At 45.3% G+C, this 22,821-nt stretch overlaps 2 protein-coding genes across 5 annotated transcripts in view; one reads left to right on the forward strand and one right to left on the reverse strand.

Annotated features, from left to right (window-relative positions):
* LOC310862572 (engulfment and cell motility protein 2) overlaps positions 1-11,748 on the forward strand; it is a 42,923-nt gene extending 31,175 nt beyond the window's left edge. For all 4 annotated transcript variants that reach the window (XM_083770533.1, XM_083770530.1, XM_083770531.1 and 1 more), the window contains 5 exons: positions 815-927; positions 1,968-2,075; positions 5,534-5,616; positions 5,760-5,837; positions 7,959-11,748. In XM_083770533.1, the coding sequence (XP_083626659.1) occupies positions 815-927; positions 1,968-2,075; positions 5,534-5,616; positions 5,760-5,837; positions 7,959-8,159 (583 nt within the window). In that variant the 3' untranslated portion in view covers positions 8,160-11,748. The remainder of the gene's footprint in view (positions 1-814; positions 928-1,967; positions 2,076-5,533; positions 5,617-5,759; positions 5,838-7,958) is intronic.
* A 4,586-nt stretch (positions 11,749-16,334) lies between these two features.
* On the reverse strand, positions 16,335-18,833 carry LOC310863020 (leucine-rich repeat neuronal protein 2-like; the record flags this gene model as incomplete). The annotated part of the gene is made up of 1 exon (XM_083771142.1): positions 16,335-18,833. One exon carries the CDS (start codon positions 18,831-18,833, stop codon positions 16,335-16,337), a length of 2,499 nt encoding a protein of 832 aa, XP_083627268.1.
* Between the last annotated feature and the right edge of the window lie 3,988 nt (positions 18,834-22,821).

The raw sequence follows: 22,821 nt of genomic DNA on the forward strand, positions 1-22,821 counted from the left end.
ATATAGTACAGATATAGTCAGGTTTCCCAGAATATACTTGAGCAAGAGTCATATATTGTCCTGGCTGATATATCCATTGTTATAGAGTGGTTCTCAACCATTTCAGGCTGTGACCCCCAAAATAATCATATCTGAACTGGGCACCACCCCAAATTAATCATATCTGAACTGGGCACCACCCCAAATTAATCATATCTGAACTGGGGACCACCCACCCTGACAAACAGAGCAGAGCAGCAAACATTGACGCAGTAAGAGCGGACGCAGTCAGAGCAGATGCAGTCAGAGCAGACGCAGTCAGAGCAGCATAGATGCTGCGACAGCGTGGATGTTTCTTGGGTGATTCACAATGCCGTGGGTGTACTGCAGTGCTGGAAAGAGTACTCACATTATTACTTTAGTAAAAGTATCAATATTGCAACATGGAAATACTCTGTAAAAGTCGAGGAATTAAAAATGTACGTCTTGAGTAAAAGTGCAAAAGTATACTGGCATCAACATGTGCTTAAAGTAGCACAAGTAAATGCAATCATTATGCAGAAAGAATCTTTTGACTATTTTGTGACGCATTGTTAGCTTGTAGATCTGCTATTTTCAAATGTCTGAAATTAAGTGGTTAATGCATTTTGTAACAATAATCTAAATCTACAAAGTAAGTACTAACTATACATTTTCCAATAATTGTAGTAGAGTAAAAAGATGCAGTGGAAAGTATTGCAGTAAAAGTATTGTAAATTGAAAATACTCCAGTCAAATGAAAGTACCTCAGAATTGTACTTTGGTAAATGTACTTAGTTACTGGGTGTTTCTCCAGTGAGCTGAGGGAGAGGATCCAGCCAGAGATCTTGGAGCTCATCAAACAGCAACGCCTCAACAGGCTGTGTGACGGAAGCTGCTTCCGCAAGCTGGGCAACCGCCGGAGACAAGGTATTATAACACACACACACACACACACACACACACACACACACACACACACACACACACACACACACACACACACACACACACACACACACACACACACACACACACAACCGCCGGAGACAAGGTATTATAATACCCACCACGCACACACACACACACACACACACACACACACACACACACAACCGCCGGAGACAAGGTATTATAATACCCACCACACACACACACACACACACACACACACACACACACACACACAACCGCCGGAGACAAGGTATTATAATACCCACCACACACACACACACACACACACACACACAACCGCCGGAGACAAGGTATTATAATACCCACCACGCACACACACACACACACACACACACACACACACACACACACACACAACCGCCGGAGGCAAGGTATTATAATCCTCCACCACCACGCACGCACGCACGCACGGACACATGCACATGCACACCCACCCACGTGTGCGCACACACTTTGCTTTTTAAACCAATGTTCTCATGACAGACCAGTGAAGATGGAAGAAGAACTCACATTTTGAAAAATAAGTAGCAATTCCATGATGTACTGTAAGGGATTACTATGTTACAAGTAAAAGCACCAGTATTCAAAATGGACTTGACTAAAAGTACAACATGTATTGACGTCATGTATTGAAGTACAAAATGTACATAGTAAGTAGTCATTCTGTACAATGTCCCATTTCACTAGTTTCAAAATAAAATCCTTTGAAAATAGCAGATCTACACTATTTCCAAATAGCCAAATAATTGTAGTGGAGTAAAAAGTACAACATTTGCATCTGAAATGTATTGGGGTATAAGTAAAAAGTATTGAAAACTGGAAATACTCCAGTAAACCAGAGTAAAACTTCCCACCGTTTCACAGTTAAAGCTGTAATCCAGAATTTATCTGAACGAATACTGCAGAGTACGTTAATACTATTTAATTCAACCTCTCTCTCTCTCTCTCTCTCTCTCTCTCTCTCTCTCTCTCTCTCTCTCTCTCTCTCTCTGCAGAGAAGTTCTGGTTCTGTCGGTTGTCTCTCAACCACAAGGTGCTGCACTACGGCGACCTGGACGAGTCTCCTCAGGGCGAAGTGCCTTTTGAGCTGCTCAGCGACAAGAGTGAGTCACCGTTAAACTTATTATCCCATTCTGACCTGAGATCAGATTCATGCGAGGTTTCCACTGGACACACACTGGTCTGATGAACCCATTCTGACCTGAGATCAGATTCTGAAAATGTCAGTCGTTCTTCGATTTCTTTCAAAAATAGCAGACCTACATGCTCATAGCGCGCCACTCGGTGGCACACTATGAGCTTGTAGATCTGCTATTTTTCAATAGCTAAAGCATAACATGATGCTAACACCAAAATGGGTTCCCGTTCAGAATGGGTTAAAACCTCATGTTTCTATGTCAGTGGTTCTCACAGGGTTAAAACCTAATGTTTCTATGTCAGTGGTTCTCACAGGGTTAAAACCCCATGTTTCTATGTCAGTGGTTCTCACAGGGTTAAAACCTCACGTTTCTATGTCAGTGGTTCTCACAGGGTTAAAAGCTCATGTTTCTATGTCAGTGGTTCTCACAGGGTTAAACCCTCATGTTTCTATGTCAGTGGTTCTCACAGGGTTAAAACCTCATGTTTCTATGTCAGTGGTTCTCACAGGGTTAAAACCTCATGTTTCTATGTCAGTGGTTCTCACAGGGTTAAAACCTCATGTTTCTATGTCAGTGGTTCTCACAGGGTTAAAACCTCATGTTTCTATGTCAGTGGTTCTCACAGGGTTAAACCCTCATGTTTCTATGTCAGTGGTTCTCACAGGGTTAAAACCCCATGTTTCTATGTCAGTGGTTCTCACAGGGTTAAAACCTCATGTTTCTATGTCAGTGGTTCTCACAGGGTTAAACCCTCATGTTTCTATGTCAGTGGTTCTCACAGGGTTAAAACCTCATGTTTCTATGTCAGTGGTTCTCACAGGGTTAAAGCCTCATGTTTCTATGTCAGTGGTTCTCACAGGGTTAAAACCTCATGTTTCTATGTCAGTGGTTCTCACAGGGTTAAAACCTCATGTTTCTATGTCAGTGGTTCTCACAGGGTTAAAACCTCATGTTTCTATGTCAGTGGTTCTCACAGGGTTAAAACCTCATGTTTCTATGTCAGTGGTTCTCACAGGGTTAAAACCTCATGTTTCTATGTCAGTGGTTCTCACAGGGTTAAAACCTCATGTTTCTATGTCAGTGGTTCTCACAGGGTTAAAACCTCATGTTTCTATGTCAGTGGTTCTCACAGGGTTAAAACCTCATGTTTCTATGTCAGTGGTTCTCACAGGGTTAAAACCTCATGTTTCTATGTCAGTGGTTCTCACAGGGTTAAAACCCCATGTTTCTATGTCAGTGGTTCTCACAGGGTTAAAACCTCATGTTTCTATGTCAGTGGTTCTCACAGGGTTAAACCCTCATGTTTCTATGTCAGTGGTTCTCACAGGGTTAAAACCCCATGTTTCTATGTCAGTGGTTCTCACAGGGTTAAAACCCCATGTTTCTATGTCAGTGGTTCTCACAGGGTTAAAACCCCCATGTTTCTATGTCAGTGGTTCTCACAGGGTTAAAACCTCATGTTTCTATGTCAGTGGTTCTCACAGGGTTAAAACCTCATGTTTCTATGTCAGTGGTTCTCACAGGGTTAAAACCTCATGTTTCTATGTCAGTGGTTCTCAAACATTTTCATGTCAAGGACCCCCAAAAAGATATGTACCGGTAATTGGCCGCCGACCCGCATCTGAAAATATGTTGTTCCAGGGACACCTCAGAAGCAAGGATTTGAGTTTAAAACGTTGGCTCTGAAAGATTATATTCAAAGATTTGCGCCACATTTTCACAGGGTTTAAAAAAATATATAATAGCTCTGCTATTTTTCAATAGCTAAATTATAACGTAATGTTTAAAACACCAAAATGGGTTAACGCCTGCGTTGAGCTCCTATCCTCTGCTTGTTAAGATTTGTCTTTTTCTTTTCTCGCTTTACCCCCCCCCCCCCCCCCCCCCCGTTATGCTAATTAATTCCTCCCCCACCCCCCCCCCCCCACACACACACACACACACACACACATCTCTGCGTTGTCACTGCTGTTGCATCATCCTATACTGACTCACCTGCCGAGAGAGAGCACGTCTTGTTTTCAAATAGCTGATGTAATTTATAGGTTTAAAAAAAGTGCTCATGTGGCCTAGTTGCTTCTTTTGGGCTTGTTTTGTTTTAGACCTGGTTGCTTATTTCTCTCGCAGAATCTGGCTGTGGCTGTGTGTGCGCGTGCGCGGGTGTGTGTGTGTGTGTGTGTGTGTGCACACCGTGCACGCCGTGCATCAGTGACTCAGCGTTAATCCTGGGTTGAGCTCCTCTGTGACAGAGAGACACGACGTGACAGATTTAGTCCATCGAATGTGACTCATTTTGGAGCGTTTCCCAAAGTGTACCATCACCATGTGTACCATGGAGCGTTTCCCAAAGTGTACCATGTGTACCATGGAGCGTTTCCCAAAGTGTACCATGTGTACCATGGAGCGTTTCCCAAAGTGTACCATGTGTACCATGGAGCGTTTCCCAAAGTGTACCATGTGTACCATGGAGCGTTTCCCAAAGTGTACCATGTGGGTTTGATGCCCTACTACTTCTACATTTAGCACAAATTGTAAAAAAAGATATATATAAAAAAAGTAAACAACATGTAAAACAATAGAAACAACAAATTAGCCAACAAAGTTGGCACGCAGGGTGAAATACTGTAGGTCTTTCAGAAAACGGTTTAGAAGGCATTTTAAGGAGTGTCTCTTATGCCTGTGGTTGGTTAGATTTTTTTAGGAAACCCATTTATTTCAATTCACAATATGAACATCAACTTGCAGAGACTATAGACTTAGAAAGTAGGAAATCCAACACAAAATATTACTGTGCAGCTCTTTCTCTTTTTCCAAAGTTCTGAATTGATTTGAAAAGTCTAGACGAAAATAAATAAAGGAACAAAGCAAAATACCCATGAATAATCATGATGGTTGACTCAATTATTCATGGCAAGTCATTGAAAGACTTTAAAGAATGCAAAAAATCTAATACACGAAGCTTGTCTTAACTACAGCTCGTAAATCGGCTGTGTTTGGCAGAGAGATTTGGTGTTAAGGAAAAAAAATGAAACCTCATTCCTGTAGCTATGTCCAAAACTGTTACTTTTCAGGATTCAAATTCAATGGTAGCAGATCTACAAGCTCAAAAGTTTGACAGGGCTGATTATTATTATTTAACCCATTCTGGGCGGGAACCCCTTTTGGTGTTTTAAGCATTATGTTATACTTTAGCTATTGAAAAATAGCAGATCTACTACGAGCTTATAGGTCTGATATTTTTGAAAAGTCGAGAAAATGTGCTTCTGGGGAGGGGTGAAGAGAAGAGAGTCCGCACACAGGTTTGCTCCAAAGGTTTGGAGCAAACCTGTGGGGTTTTTCAGAAAACGGTTAGGATTTAGAAGGCAGTTGTAGAATGGGTTAAAATATTAAAAAAGTTGTTTTTCCTGGTCCTGTCCCTGCAGTCCCCGTGTCCGATATCAAGTCTGTGGTGACGGGAAAGGACTGTCCTCACATGAAGGAGAAGAGTGCACTGAAACAAAACAAGGTAGAGTGTCGTCTTTCTTGACGTTATCAAAGGGGAGTAGTTCACCCACAGAATGTCTTATTTTCACGTCATTTTCAAATGATCGGAATCGTGTGTGTGTGTGTGTGTGTGTGTGTGTGTGTGTGTGTGTGTGTGTTCTGAAGGAGGTGCTGGAGCTCGCCTTTTCCGTCCTGTACGATCCTGACGAGACGCTCAATTTCGTAGCTCCCAACAAATATGAGGTAAGCTATAATAATAATAATAATAATACGAGACACAGACACATCTGAAACCAGCTATTTACTATGAAAACGAGCAATTTCTGTCAGTGTATCAGTTAAAGATGGAGTGCCATGATTTTTTTCCACTCTAAAACATGATCATCAGTTCTTATTGTTATATAAGGTGGTATAATTTTTTTAAAAGTGTACAGTATTTGTTAAAATGTTGTTTTTATGTGGTTTGCCTGGTGGGTGGTGATGGGTGGTGATCCACCTGAACTGAAGCCGCACCCACAGCTGTAGTTGTATGATAAAGGGGGAGGGGTTAAGGGAGGGGCTGATAGTGTGATGTCACTATATTACTGTTTATTTCATTGGCCCGTTTGACTGTCAAGGGTTCAGCCTCCAGGAAGATAACCTCGCATCACCAGGCTTTCCACCGCCTCGGAGGAAAGCCTGGTCTCTGTTTCAAAAGTCCGTATGATCCGGGCTGGGGCCGGATGATGTGGTTACGTCATGTTGTAGTATTGTTTTGTAGTCGCCAGACAGGATGAACAGGCGGCGGCAACTTCCTTTTCCCTCTCAATAAAAGCTCTCGTAAGCGAGAGCTTTTATTGAGAGGGAAAAGGAAGTTGTGGCCGCCTGTTCTTCCTGTCTGGCGAATTGAATAAAAAATCGACCGAAACGGTAAAACTTGAGTCATTTTCGTTTTTTTCCATAGCGGTGTAAAGACCATAATTTGGACAACAAAGTGACAGATTTAACACATTTGTCTTTATTTCTCAATGCTCACACAAATGGAAACAAGCCATAGTGTTTTCTTGCCTACTTGGGATCAATTCTTTAAGCATTGTATTTGTATTAAACAATTAACGCATCGTGATGCATCTGCACCAGGCCAGCTATATAGGGTCCATGAGAGTCCAAAACATATCGCTGTCGTGTCCAGTATCCAGTCCAAATGTGAGCAACTGTACCTACTGTTTAAAGCCACTGGCCGCTTGACTTTTCGCTGACGAGAAACCCCTCTCCCCTGTTGCAGGGTAAACAAAACGTCATAGCCTATAGCACATGGCTAATGTGCCAGGGAGGAGGAGGAGGCGGAGGCGCGCGGCTGTAACTTTCTCCAGGCCAATAATGGATTTAATCATTCCAAATAGGTCTCTCCATTCATTGCTACGGTCGACATGCTCGTCTCGCTGTCTGTTTAGTTTTGACTAACGCAAAGCTACTGCTGCGCTGTGCAGAAGAGCCATTGAAGTTTAAGACTCCCAGATTTGCGACATTGAGGGGGCAGAAAACTGAGCGCTCGAGCACTGTTCATGCAGCCTGGAGTTAAGCAGAGTGGGACTAGCTGGAGTTTAAGAGTTGAGATTGTAGTTGAGATTGTAGAGCTTGTAGATCTGTCTGTTTTTGCAGCGCCGGTGTCAGGGTAACAAAATAAGAAATTACAGGCAGAGATGAAGGAACTGCCAAGCAGCAGCAAGCTACGCTAAGCTATTAGCTAAGTTAGCTACCATGGCTGGTGTTGTGTTAGCTTAGCAGCTAAGCCTTAGCTTCTTGCAATGCTATAGCATTCTCACTGTGCGGTCTCACGGTGCGGGAACTGTGGGCTGCTGCTTGGGGAGGAGAGGGGTTTCTACAGGCGGCTGCTATGACCAAATTGATTGTGTGCAACATGACAACTGTTTTAAAGTATTGTACAGTGACTATTGAAACTTTATTGTAAACAAACAACACTGCGTGGTCCACCCAGCTCCACCCCCCTGCCCCCATTCACTTGAAACCTGACACCTGGTGTGTGTGTGTGCTGGGCTGCTGGCCGCTCTGCAGGCTACAACAGGCAGCCAGCAGTGAGCCTGAGCACTGCGGCGAGCGTTGCGACCGCTTCCGTCGGCAAACATAAAAATACGGTTCGGTCGGTTTAAATAAATTAATCCGGTTTACTAGATGAAACCGGATCGTTCCGGTTGAACCGGAAACCGTCACATCCTTAGCGGGGCAGCTCGCCGGAACCGGGCTGGCACCCCATGGGCACGTTCCTGTGGATCTGGAAGTTCCAGGGGACCCACCTTGGGACCCCCACACGGAGTTGCACCACTCAGTTCACACGGGTGTGATTTGTTTTCCCCTATACTCCAGTACTGCGTGTGGACGGACGGGCTGTGCGCCCTGCTGGGCAGAGAGATGGGCAGCGACCTGACGCGCAGCGACCTCGACACGCTCATCAGCATGGAGATGAAGCTCCGCCTCCTCGACCTGGAGAACATCGCCATCCCGGAGGCCCCGCCCCCCGTGCCCAAGGAGCCCAGCTCCTACAACTTCACGTACAACTACAGCTGAGGTGTCGCCTATGCGACCACAGCTGAGGTGTTGCCTGCGACCACAGCTGAGGTGTTGGGCCGTACCTGCCACAGGCTTATATCAGTGTTAGGGATGATAGGCAACCCCCATGTTTGGGCTTTTAAACAATCAGAATTAAGTTAGCTTTATAGGTTTGACCCCCGCAAAGAACATTTCATTTTCGTTATTATCATGATTATCATGATTTTCTTTCTTTCTTTTTGGGGGGGGGTGGACGGTTAACAGGTAAATAAATACGTCAAGATGTCAAGATGTCAAGACTTCAAACTTCTAATGTGTTACGTTTAGCTTTGCTATTCGGCTGCAATGATCATTTAGGTGGTTCAGTGTGCGATCGATAGTACAGTAGATACAGTAGATCTGTAATTAACCCCTCGCTCTTAACTTCCTCTTCACTTGATATTTATCTAAGCTGCAAACTGTGTTTCACTTCCCTTTGGTCCGTTATGTTTACAATATTTCATCCGGTGTGGGTGTGGCCTTATTCTGAAGTAAGGAGATAATAGCCACTATGCACGTACGCCATTTTGGAAACTAGAGCCTACTTGGAACGATGCATTTTGGAAATGAATGCCCCACCCAGATATTATGTCCGTGCTTTTTTGAGTGGTGCAACCACTCCAAGGAACAGCCTTAGAGTACCAATAGGGGGTGCTGTTGCACCACTCGCTTCAGACTGGTCTGATTTTTAATATACACGCATATATGCGCACATATACGCGCCAAGAAGCGGCAAGAAGACGCCTAGTCCAGGGCGTCTCTTCCTGGTTTTTAGACGGGGTGGAAATGAACGCTCGCACGCAGCTTCAACTTAGCGTAGCGGCGGCAAAGCGTTTCCGTTTTTTTTTTGCCGACACGTCAAGTTGCAGCCGCTCGCGAGTGTTCATTTCCATCCACCAGCTGTTTAAAAACCAGGAAGGCTAGGCGTTTCTTGACGCTTAAAGCGTGCTTACACACAATGGAACGGAGCCTTCATTAGTATCATCGGTAACACCTGTGAAGGAAGGCCCTTGAAGTATAGGTAGAAAGAGTTGTTTCCAAAATGGCGTACATGTGTTGTGCATTGGATTTATTGTATCCATAGTGATTGTCAGATCTGCGTATCATTTAGTGACAGTGTGTGAATGTGTACTGTACGCACAGTATGTGGATGGAACGGTTTGCTTGTACTGTGTGAACATTTAATGTAATGGACGCGACACATCCACCCTGGCGGTAATATTATGCTCTCAATATTTTAATCGCCAGGTAGACCAAGGTACTTAGAACTACTGGACTGTGTACCAATATACAAGAAAAGAAAAGAAACAGTGAATATATATGAACCTGAACATCTACATTATATTTTGTTTTTGATTCATAGTCACTTCATTGCCTTATAAACCATAATGGCCCCTGTGTAAAGATTATGGAGGTATGTTAGATTGATATTTCATTTTGTTTTTTGGTGGTTATGCTACTTTAATCACCTCGATGTGACTGTGAACGGTCAACGTCGGATGTTAGCTGTCACGTCGTGCACAGGTTGTTTTCAGACTTCCTTTTTTTCGATAGCTAGCTGCCACTACACACAAAAAGAATACAAATTATTATGTGTGTTAGAAACACAGTATTGTCCTCGGTTCAGTTCAGATGCTAGAATCATACATTTGAGACCACTAGAAGTGTTAAGTTATAAGCTATACGTGAAAACCATGGATGTCACTTAGCAGTATAGGTCAGGGGTCTTCCAATGTTTTTCAGGCCAAGGGCCCCTGAGCTGAGAGAGAGATGAAGCAGGGCCCCCCAGTCCCCACTGCCTGTTGTACACAGTATAACATGTTGCAGATGAAACCTGACAGTACTGTCATCAGTGTTGGATTCACGTTAATGTGTGTTTTTTTAGACAGTTATAACCACTTGTCTTACACCCTCAATACTTAGAAAACCTGTCCTTCATCTGCTCTTTTCCCCCTACACCAGGGGTTCCCAAACCTTTTCACGTCAAGGACCCCCAAATTGACACTAATTAGCCCCCATTTGAAAATATATGCCAGTGACCCCCGGCCCATACACACGTTGCTAAAACGATGGCGTTTGATTCTATCGACCACATTGACTCTCGACTGTGTTGCAAACATTTCGGTGGTTCACGTCACTCTTGTGCTCGCTAATTATCTAACCCTACGCTAATCAGTATTTTCCTTTGTGAAGCAGGATAGATAGAGTTATATTTTTGTAAAATGTGTGGAGTCATAATAATTATACCAGCTGTGAAGATAATGGATGTTGATTTAACATAGTAACTCTATTGGCTAATGTTGTTTTTTTGCAAACGTCTGTACAGGAAAAAGAGGAAGAAAATAAGAATAGCAGGTGAACTAAACCAGCTTTTTGCAGCCATACCAATTTGTTTTACTTTGTAATCTTTATACTGCTTGGTTAAGGAATGAGACGTAAAGCTCAATGATGTCAATGCTGTCGTCTATGTTGTAGACTACGTTGTTTACTATACATACTAATACAAGAACAAGTTGACGCCATTACAAGTAATGTCCTCATACTACATACTAATACAAGAACAAGTTGACGCCATTACTAGTAATGTCCTCATACTACATACTAATACAAGAACAAGTTGACGCCATTACTAGTAATGTCCTCATACTACATACTAATACAAGAACAAGTTGACGCCATTACTAGTAATGTCCTCATACTACATACTAATACAAGAACAAGTTGACGCCATTACTAGTAATGTCCTCATACATGCAGCATATCTCTACTGTCGGGAGGAAACCTCACAACTCCAAAATGTTTTTCAGGAAATGAAAAATATCACATTTTCAGGAAATTAAGAAAACCTTATATTTTTTAACCCATTTTGACCTGAGATCAGATTCTAAAAAATGTCTGTTTGAAATTGACAGTTTTCTGAAAAAGCTATGTTTCTATGTCAGTCGTTCTTCGATTTTTCTAAAATATCAGACAAGCCTACAAACCTACAATATCATCGCTAAAGCTTCACACAGTGCTAAAATGGGTTAAACAAAGCAATACAGCCTCATCAAAGTTGGTGTTGTAACTTTATATATTGTCAATTACTTCCATGAGGGGGGGGGGGGGGGAGAGGTGGTGGAGTTAGTTGCTTTAGCAGACATTTTGAGGGTCCAATGGAGTTAAGAGGTTTTGTCCAAAGCACTTTTTACTACTTTCTATTGGTTCAATATTTTCAAAACAACACACAGACATAAAGGGTGTTCAATAGCACTGATTTATGCAAAAAATAATAATCAAAAACCTCACAAATGGAGTTATGTGGTTTCCTCCCGACAGCAACGAATTATGAATATAAATGACACTATAGGACATTGTTTTATGTGAAAATGTGTTTACGATGTTCAATTACCCGTTTCACGTTTGTTACCGAATGCCTTTTATGTCAGTTTATTTTTTAAATTCTTAGGCATTGCTTTCAGAACACCACAGTTCTACTAGATAATATACAGCAGTGGTTCCCAAACTTTCTCATGTCAAGGACCCCCAAATTGACATTTATTAGCCTGCGGACCCCATTTGAAAAGATGTGCCAGGGACCCCCCCCCCCCCCCCCCCCCCCCAAAAAGAGAAGATTTTTATGGCAGTGATTTTCAACCCGTTTAATTACAAGGACCCCCCAAGTTTGACATGCATCACTCTACAGACCCCCCATTTAATGGCATTTCTATATCTGGGACCCACAATTTATATTGTAAAATCAATGCTGATTTAACTCTGAGAGCATACAAATGTACATTTGTACACTCTCTAAGTTAAAGACCCATAAGGGTCCATTTGTGACTCAATTTAACTGCCATTGGATTTTTTTGAATTTTCGTTTTTTTTTTTCATGTCATATGAAAACAGGGAATCATAGCTTCAAATTGACATATTGGTTGTTCAGTTTGACCTCCCAGTTTTGGAGATATGGCTTATAGAGTAATGTCTTGCAGAAAACAGCGAGTTGAGAAAACAGGCTTGAAAGGTTCACTTCTGTGGTCTCTAACATTACACCTATAGCTACATGTTTAATCATTTATTTCATATTTACATGTGTCAGCTCTGACACTTATTTCAGACATGCTCTACTATGTGAAGAGTCTGCCTGTGCTATTAACTCATTTTGAAAAAATCTGGTCACATTTGGTCCCAAATTATCATTTAGCTGGGTCCCCCCTGGAACTCCCTCAAGGACCCCACTTTGGGAACCACTGATATACAGTGATCACTATGATGCCTCATGTGGAGCAAAAGGATTGTCATTGTATGTACTAACTGTTAGTGTTACTAACTAACACTATGGGAGACTTAAAGGATTGTCATTGGATGTACTAACTGTTAGTGTTAGTAACTTACACTATGGGAGACTTGAAGTAATTAGCACTGGTACTCTTTTACATGACTTGCTAAAACTATTTATACTTGCTACTAGTGCTAGTAAGGGAATGATGACACGTTGTTAGTAAAAAAGAAATAAAGAAATAACAACATTAAATCTAAATATAGTATTATTATATAGATTGTTGTATGTATATATTGTGTTGCCTTACTGGAGAAAATGTATGTTTTTGTGTGAATAAATACAAAGTCTAACTAGCAAGCCCTTTCACTTACTTTTTTGTTCCACTTCTCAATGGACTTTTTGGGCTTTTTCTGCCTTCATTGATAGTTTGTAGTGATGACTGACAGGAAAGAAAAAGAGACAGACAGGGAAAGACATTCAGGTCGTCATGAACGGGACTCCAACACACGACCCGCTGTCAGGCCAGAGCTAGCCCAGACATTTCTGGACCGAGGGAGATATTAGACTGTTGAGGCTCTGAGCCACTCTGCTAGCATACTGTGCTGTACCGTGCTGCTGTGTATGTGTGCGCGCATGTGTGTGTGTGTGTGTGTGTGTGTGTGTGCAGTGAAAAGGGGAGGTGCCAGGGAATGAGAAAGTTGTGATGTAATTTGCATCACAGCGAAATGTTGCGCAATAACTGTGTTTGACAAAAGTAATATTTGTACAGTATATATGACAGTTGCGTGGATGCTATGTAGTGCAGCTGTATTCTGGGAGCGTGCAGATGATATTTTGCATGGAGAGATGTGTGCGAACAGTGTGGTTTGGTAGGAGAAGGAGCACGGATAAACGGCTGTGCTTGTGTACCCCCTGTGACCATGTCTATTAGGGTAGAAGGATATAGGCTACTCCTAGAATTAAATTCCACTCCTCCTCCAGCAGGAGGCAGACTTTGCCTAACTCCATCATGACTACAGTATCTGTCTTGTAACAGTGACGTAAAGTAAGTAATTAGTAATTACAGTACTGTACTGTGCTTAAAGGTTTTATGACATTAATTTTCATTTATTTTTCTTTTAGGTTTTATGACCTCAATTACCTCAAAATCAAATCGGATCGTTTTTTTTTCGTTCAATAAAAAAAACAACAGTGAAAATTGTTAAATCAAAAAGAGTTTAATTTGTAATAGCTCAAAATAGAATTTCACTCAGTTATCTCTAAGATCATTTCTTTCTGGAATGGTGGTACAGTATTTACATTATGCAATGATTGCACGTGCGCTGCTGCAGGTTCATATTGCAATGGTTCTCAAACCTTTTCATGCTCCCCAAAATAATCATGTTTGTGTTTGTTATTATGATCAACGACAACAACATATTCTTTCGTTTTGGGTCTGAGAGGCTATACTGTAAATCTCATCAAATCGGCGGTCCGTACGCTCAAATCAAATGGCGAACAAATAATGGGCCTTGAAAGGAAAAGGGTTGAAAAACACTGCGACAGACCATGCGGGCACTGAACGCTAAGCATGAAGGGATGTTTACATCAATCACTTTGATTTACAGAACCCGAAGCAGGAGTTTTCATTTAACAGCACAATCGAGATACTGCATTGTACACACCTAGCTCTGGTACATAGCTCGCCTCTAATGCGTTGCATTTAGACTGAGCTATATATGTTACTCTCGACTTCCGCTGCTCGCATGAATGCAGACCAGCGTCTCGTCTTTAGCGTAAATAAAAAGAACGTTTTTTCTACTCACCAAAACAAAGGCGGGTTGACGGGTTGTCCCCCCACCACACGTATAAACGGTACTTTTTGGCCAAAAAGAGATTTTGTTTCCACCGGGGAAAAAAATACTTTTAGTTACTCCGCTGCGCCCTCTACCGATATTGCCCAGAGAACTGCCTCATAGAGAATATTTTTCGTCCGGTGAAAAAAAGAATCCCGTTCTGGCCAAAAAGTACCATTTATACGTGTGGTGGGGGACTCAGAGTGCTTCCACTAAGGAAAGTAGGCTTTCTAATGACACAACTCGCCTTTGTTTTGGTGAGTAGCAAAAACTTTATTTTTATTTACGCTAAAGACGAGAGGCTGGTCTTTTTTTTGCCATTTATAAATGGCATTAAATGGGGGTCAGAAGCCTATGCATGTCAAACTGGGCATCCTTTTCAAATGAGGTCTTGCCCTGAAAATTAATTTTCAGGGCAAGACCTCGACCTCGCAGACTCGACCCCCAGCCTGGTACCCTAGTCAAAATATGGCCCTTGAGGAAAACATTTTGGGGAACCCTGCTATACAGTCTCTTCTGTTCTGGTTGCATTAGGATTTAGGAATATGATTGATTGTTGCGGAGTGGTCGAGACGAATAATGGTCAGCTGAACTCATGACTGAGATCTGGACAGAACCAGCCTCCTCCATACATTACATTATAATATACTGTCTGTGATTGTTTGTTTTGTGACCGTGGGTGGATTGAGTCACGCCGCAGCATGGGCGAACTTTTCACAGTTCCAGGGCGGTGGTGGCTCAGCGGTAGAGTGGCTGGATGGTAACCGCAAGGTTGCCAGTTCGAACCCTGTGGGCTCCCCCAGAGTTACTGTCGAAGTGTCCTTGAGCAAGACTCTGAACCCCCAATTGCTCCTGATGTGCTGGTTGGTGCCTTGCATGGTTTCCGCTGCCATCGGTGTGTGAATGTGTGTGAGAATGGGTGAATGTAATGCACAATCTCTGTAAATTGTCTTGGATAAAGGCGCTATATAAATGCACCATTTACCATTTACCATTACAGTTCACAAGTCAGCAGTCACTATAGTGAGTCAAAACTCTCTTTTATACTGTTTGATGTCTCTCCATTTTCAGTCGCGTCATGCTGGCATGAAGCTGATTGTCAGCTTTGTCATGCCAGACTGTATATATTTAATATACAGCTTTACACACAAAACAATACTGTACACTTTATATAAAATAAATACAAATCTCTTCACCACGTTACCAATTACTTATTGACTTTACATACTGATTGTGAGCCACCGGTTCCTGTGTGTGTGTGTGTGTGTGTGTGTGTGTGTGTGTGTGTGTGTGTGTGTGTGTGTGTGTGTGTGTGTGTGTGTGTGTGTGTGTGTGTGTGTGTGTGTGTGTGTGTGTGTGTGCGTGTGTGCGTGCGTGGTTATAGGCTAACTGTGATGCCTGATTCATACTTAGTCGTGTCCGGGTGTCACGTAACAAAAACAGGCTACCAGCTCACTGCCACATTGTAGATCTGCTTTTTTTGCCAGCACGTGAAACCCAGTGCGTAAGTATAACCCAGGCTTACTGTAAAGTATAACCCAGGCTTACTATAAAGTATAACCCAGGCTTACTCTAAAGTATAACCCAGGCTTACTGTAAACTAAAGTGTGTATGAATGTGATTATCTCAATATAAGCCAGGCTTACTGTAAAGTGTGTATGGATGTGATTATCCCAGTAAGTATAACCCAGGCTTACTGTAAAGTGTGTATGAATGTGATTATCTCAGTATAAGCTAGGCTTATTGTAAAGTGTGTATGGATGTGATTATCTCAGTAAGTATAACCCAGGCTTACTGTAAACTAAAGTATAACCCAGGCTTACTGTAAAGTGTGTATGAATGTGATTATCTCAGTATAAGCTAGGCTTACTGTAAAGTGTGTATGGATGTGATTATCTCAGTAAGTATAACCCAGGCTTACTGTAAACTAAAGTATAACCCAGGCTTACTGTAAAGTGTGTATGGATGTGATTATCTCAGTAAGTATAACCCAGGCTTACTGTAAACTAAAGTATAACCCAGGCTTACTGTAAAGTGTGTATGGATGTGATTATCTCAGAGCTCCTGGAGCAACGCGGCCTTCTCACTCTGCGGCGGCTGCTCTCCACCGCGGCAGCCCAACGAGACGCAGGCGCACCCACAGAGCGTCTCGTCGCCGCTCTCTGCGGCGGCCGCCGTCACGCCGCGGGCCTCCAACTCCCGCCGGAGGGCCTCCAGGTACTTCCGTTCGCCGTCGCGGTCCATCTCCCCCGGGTGGTAGCGGCCCACCAGCGCCATGAAGACGCCCATGCACAGCATCAGGGTGAGGTGAGGCGTGTAAAAGGAGAACGCCGTTATCACCAGCCGCGTGCTCGCCGGGAGGCACGGCGGCTTGGCGGCGGGGGGCACCTTTGTCCTGATGGTCACGCAGCGAGGCGGCGCCGTGCTCTCCCTGGCTCTCCTCCACGCACGGAGCTCGGAGTCCCCCCCGCTCGCTCCCAGATGCAGACACACGCGGTAGAAGGTCTCGGCGCGCAGGTGGGTCAGGTTGAAGCTCTGCGTCCCGGCCAGGATGCGCGTGGTGTACGCGGTGGGCCTGCTGGAGGAGGAGGAGGAGGAGGAGGAGGAGGACACAACGGCCTGCCAGGACAGACGCGTGGAGGGGAGCCCCCCGTGTCCGCTCTGCCAGGACAGGACGGTGTAATGTTCTCCGACCTCCCGCACTTCCAGAACCGCCGCCTCGGTTGTTCTCCCGGTGCTCGGATACGTCCTCCTCGTCGTCTTCCTGCCTCTGGCGTTCCGCAGCCCCACGGTGACGCTGCGGGTGTCCGCCCCCAGGGCGTTCTCTGCCACGCACGTGTACAGCCCCGCCTGGCCGGCGCTCACCGCCCAGATCTCCAGAGTCCCTTCAGGGAGAAGCCGGTAGTTGCCGGAAGAGTCGTCGGGAGGAGGTCGACGGAGAGCGCGGCGGTCTCCTCCTCCCGCGGCGGGCTCGCCGTGGGACGAAGGGCCGGAGCCGTTTGTGAGGTCGGGGGCGGGTCCCAGCCTCAGCCCGGACGGGGTCACCCAGTAGAGTCGGGGCGGCGGCTCCGCCAAGGCCCGGCAGTGCAGCGCCAGGCCGCCTCCCTCTCGCACGGCCACGCGGGGCGGGAGGGGACCGGCCGCGATCACGGGGAGGCAGGAGGCGGACATCTCGTTGGCGGACACGTCTCTCACCCGGCGAGCTCTCAGCTCCGGGGGCTCGGAGCACAGCGTGGCCCGGGGCTGGATGAAACGCACCGCCGCTCGAGGCCGTGCCGCCCGGCCGGTCGGCGTGGGCGCGGTGACCTCGTCAGCGTCGGCGGCGATGTGCGCCGGATGGGAGGCCTCCTCGGCCGCCCAGCGGAACAGGCAGTCGCAGCGGAGCGGGTTGGAGTGCAGGCTGACCTCCCGGAGGCTGGGCAGGGAGCGCAGCGTGTGGCGGTGCAGCGCGCTGAGGCCGTTGGAGTTCAGCATGAGGCTCTCCAAGCGGCCCAGCCGGGAGAAGGCCTCCGGGTGGACGTAGGACAGCCGGGGGTTGTTGGTGACCTCCAGCTTGGTGAGCTCCGGCAGGTTGTCCAGCGCCGCCCGCTCGATGGACACCAGCGCCTCCATGTTGTTCAGGCCCAGCTCCTTCAGGTGCGCCATGTCCCGGAAGTCTCCCGTCTCCAGCAGCCCGATGCGGTTCTTGTTGAGGTCCAGGAACTTCAGGCCCGGCACTCGCCTCAGGGCCCGCGCGGGCACTCTGGTCAGCAGGTTGTCGTAGAAGGAGAGGCTCTCGAGGCGCTCCAGGCCTCCCAGGGCGCTCTCGGCCAGGCCCCTCAGGCCCATGCCTCCGAGCATGAGGCTGCGGAGGGACCCCAGGGCCCGGAACCCTCGCTCCGGGAGCACCTCCACGGGGTTCCCCCCCAGCATCAGCACCTCCAGGCGGGGGAGGGCGCCGAACCACCGGGGGTCCACGGAGCGCAGCCGGTTGTTGTCCACGTGGAGCCGCAGCAGCGAGCCCAGGCCCGCGAAGGCGCCTGGCGCCAGCCAGCGCAGGCGGTTGTGGCTGAGGAACAGCTCCTGCAGTGCCGGCAGGGAGCGGAAGGCGCCGTGCGGGAGGCGAGCGAGGCGGTTCTCCTCCAGGTGCAGCGACTGCAGCGAGGGCAGCGGCGAGAGGTTCTGCGTGGCCGCCGACGTCGTCGTCGTCCCGACCCGGCCGAGGCGGTTCTGGGAGAGGTCCAGCTCGGTGAGGTTGGGCAGCGCCCGCAGCGCGGCGCTCTCCAGGCCGGAGGAGAGCAGGTTGCTCTGCAGACGCAGGGTGTGCGTGTCCCGGGGCAAAGGGAATGGCAGCTGGGTGAGGAGGAGGGCGTGGCAGTCCACGGTGGGCGCCTCGCGGTAGACCGACTCCACGGGGGAGAACCACGGCTTGATCTGGCAGGCGCAGCGCACGGGGCAGGGGACGCGCCACGGCAGCGCCTGGACGACCGCGGCGCCGGGCGAGCACGCGCCCAAGAGGATGCCACACAAGAGCCACAGCCGTGAGGGCTGGAGGAGGGCCGAAGGCGACCTCATCTCCGTCTTCGCGCCTCAAGGGGTGAAAATTAGGATCCGACTTTATAAGAAAGTGTTATGACGATTTTAGACGTTGTGTGAGGCTGTGCTCTGTATGTCCCTGTACTACAGCAGACCTCGTTGAAGGTAGAATAGACGGTTTAATGCTGTAAGAAGTTTAAACGGTATCTGCGAAGGCGAACGGAATGGATTCTGGAGAAGGAAATGAGATCGGTATAAATCGCCTCGACAAATCGAGGAACCTGGGCTTTGTTTTGCCCGTCAGGTGTATGTGGCGTCGACGTTGCTGGCGGTGGTAAAACTGTAGGAGCGGTGGTGAAACTGTAGGAGCGGTGGTGAAACTGTAGGAGCGGTGGTGAAACTGTAGGAGCAGTGGTGAAACTGTAGGAGCGGTGGTGAAACTGTAGGAACGGTGGTGAAACTGTAGGAGCAGTGGTGAAACTGTAGGAGCGGTGGTGAAACTGCAGGTGCATGCAGGTATTTGCAGTTGATGGGCTAGCTCTGTTGTCACTATCAGTTCTTGGTCTTACATCCTGGCAACAGGCGGAGGGAGGAGCAACGTATGGCTTCTTAGGGTGTGGTTCGCTGAGTTGTCAGGAGCAATTCTATACAGACAGAGAGAGAGAGAGAGAGAGAGAGAGAGAGAGAGAGAGAGAGAGAGAGAGAGAGAGAGACAGAGCGAGAGAAAGAGAGAGAGAGATAATGTGTGTGAATAAGAGGAACAAGAGGAGAGTACAGGCAAGCCATTACAACAAGTAAGACGTGGGAAGCGAACGCAGCTCGTAAATTGTAATAACAAAATTTTCTTTGTTTACGTTTTCTTTTTTTTAAGTGTTTTTCTTTCTTTCTTTCTTTTTAAGTTTAATACTGTGTGTGCGTGTGTGTGTTTGTGCCCGTGTGTTTTTTTGTGTGTGATACAGATGCGCCCTCTGGTGGCGGGCGGGTGGTGTCACAGTGTCACACACAGACAGACAGTTCTGCCTGGGTTATATAGTAGGCTAATCGGCGCGCTCACTGTTATAATTATCACTGCAATAATATGCATTTCAACCAGTCATAGCATTTCCAGCTGATATAAAAAATTGCAAAATTGCAAAAAAATTGCAAAGGGTGAATTGCAAAGTTGCAAAGTTGCTAAATTGCAAAGAAATTGCAAAATTGCAAAATTGCAAAGGGTGAATTGCAAAGTTGTGTCACTTTGTCCTGGCTGAGCTGGGAAGGCTGACAAAGGGTGATTTGCAAAGTTGCAAAGTTGCAAAATTGCAAACATTTGCAAAAAAAATTGCAATTCTCTTTTTGCTAAATTGCAAAGAAATTGCGCAAAAAATGCTAAAAAATTGCAAAAATAAAATTAGCAATTTTTTTTTTGCAAAATTGCAAAATTGCAAAGGGTGAATTGCAAAGTTGTGTCACTTTGCCCTGGCTGAGTTGGGAAGGCTAACAAAGGGTGAATTGCAAAATAGCAAAAAATTGCAAAAGAATTGCAAAATTGCAAAGGGTGAATTGCAAAGTTGTGTCACTTTGCCCTGGCTGAGTTGGGAAGGCTAACAAAGGGTGAATTGCAAAATTGCAAAAAATTGCAAAACAATTGCGAAATTGCAAAATTGCAAAGGGTGAATTGCAAAGTTGTGTCACTTTGCCCTGGCTGAGCTGGGAAGGCTGACAAAGGGTGAATTGCAAAGTTGCAAAGTTGCAAAATTGCAAAATTGCAAAAAAAATTGCAAAAAAATTGCAAAGGGTGAATTGCAAAGTTGTGTCTCTTTGCCCTGGCTGAGTTGGGAAGGCTGACAGAAGGGTGAATTGCAAGAGGAGAGTACAGGCAAGCCATTACAACAAGTAAGACGTGCGAACGTGGGAAGCGAACGCAGCTCGTAAATTGTAATAACAACATTTTCTTTGTTTACGTTTTCTTTTTTTTAAGTGTTTTTCTTTCTTTCTTTCTTTTTAAGTTTAATACTGTGTGTGCGTGTGCGTGTGTGTGTGTGCCCGTGTGTTTTTTTGTGTGTGATACAGATGCGCCCTCTGGTGGCGGGCGGGTGGTGTCACAGTGTCACTGTGAATTGCAAAGTTGTGTCTCTTTGCCCTGGCTGAGTTGGGAAGGCTGACAGAAGGGTGAATTGCAAAATTCCAAAAAATTGCAAAACATTGCAACAAATTGCAAAAAAAAAAATATATATTTTTTTGCAAAATTGCTAAATTGCTAAATTGCAAAGGGTGAATTGCAAAGTTGTGTCACTTTGCCCTGGCTGAGCTGCCCAGACAACGAGGCGGGACTTCCCCCCTTCTTCGTTGGTTTTTATTTTGACTCGAGTGGGTGGGGAATCCCGATCATAGACTGTAACGGTAGCCACGCCCCTCAGAACATGCGCGACTTTATGGTAAAAAAATATATAAATGGGACCATAATTTTCCAAAAAGAATATTATGACATTAGAAATGAGACTTTAAACTAGTGACTGGAAGCAGAAAGTATTCATGACCATGTTTATTAAGGTAATACAGTCTAGGTGTAGTTGTGACCAAATACATGGACTTCTATGGGGCTATGGGTTTTTTTGGGCCCAATGACAGCGCCACAACAGGCCATTATATGAACTTTCAGGAAATCCCGATTTCCTTAGTGGCTTCACAAAATATCTGTCTGACTGTAAGTGTATCTATAGGAACCATCAAATTTGATTTAACATATTTGTGACTAAATGGTGCCCCCACTGGTTGCCTTGGAAAATGGCACCATGGGTCCCTTTTAATTAAGCCACAGGCCCACAGCTGTGCGTGGGTGGAAAGACGCCAGTATAGTAGAGATACAGATTTCAACCGCTCGCACATTCAAACAGCGCAGTTTGAATTGAAAGAAAGAAAGAAATACTTTATTATTTGTTTATGTTTGAACCCTGCGCTCGTCTGTTTTTGAGATGTTTATTTAGTATTTAAAGTCTGGAGCCTGTTCTTGTTTTGTTTACCCCCGTTTTTATTTTTAAAACTTTACAATCACACACAACACAAACATCCTGCCATAAATCAACCCCATGCAGTCATCGTTAACCATGCATCGACAACAAGTGAGTAAACAACAAGACAAGACGCCCAAGTCCCAAAGTGTGAGAGTGTTGGAACAACGTCGTATTTCTGGCGTAACTATAAAGAAAGAAAGGCATATTGAGCTATATGAGCTCCACATGCATACTGTACACTACAGTACATGGGGCACCCTGAATTCAAGTGCTTTTATATCAAACTTGTGTGTATTCTGTGTTACTTTGGTCCTTCAGACACTGTTTATCTGTGCATGGAATGCACACGCATGCATATCGAAGGCGCGCACACGCAGACACACACACACACACACACACACACACACACACACACACACACACACACACACACACACACACACACACACACACACACACACAGTCATGCACTTGCTAATATCAGTTGCTATGGATACAGGGTCCTCTAATCCCAACACTGTGTGATGTTCTTTTAGAATCAGTGGAATTGTGTTGCTATGGGAACAGCATGGGGTCCAAGTTTATTTCCTGTCGGGCAGCTATTACTGACGCATGCACGTACGCACTCACATATATACTACAATGTATAGTTTATATGTATAGTTTCATTATATAGATATTCCACATTACGTTCTTAGTTTACGCATGTTTCATATGATTGAACTACTTTGAGTGGTGCAACCACTCCAAGGAACAGCAATGTCCGTGTTCACCTATATATGCGGACACATAGGTGAACACATAATATTATGTGTTCACCTATGTGTCCGCATATGTATGTGGCCATGAGCACCAGAATGACTATTAGTACCAGTAGGGGCGCTGTTGTGCCAGAAACAGAGAGAGCGATAGTGCTGCACTGTTGCCTGCTAATAGAGAGAGGAAGGGGGTGTGATTTTATGTATGTGATGTATTCCCATGCTTTTTGATCTTGCTTAATGTAAATCTCTCTGGATTAAGAGCGTCTGCTAAAT

Source organism: Protomyctophum parallelum (assembly GCF_964188405.1).
Source record: "Protomyctophum parallelum genome assembly, chromosome: 8".
Classification (NCBI taxonomy): domain Eukaryota; kingdom Metazoa; phylum Chordata; class Actinopteri; order Myctophiformes; family Myctophidae; genus Protomyctophum; species Protomyctophum parallelum.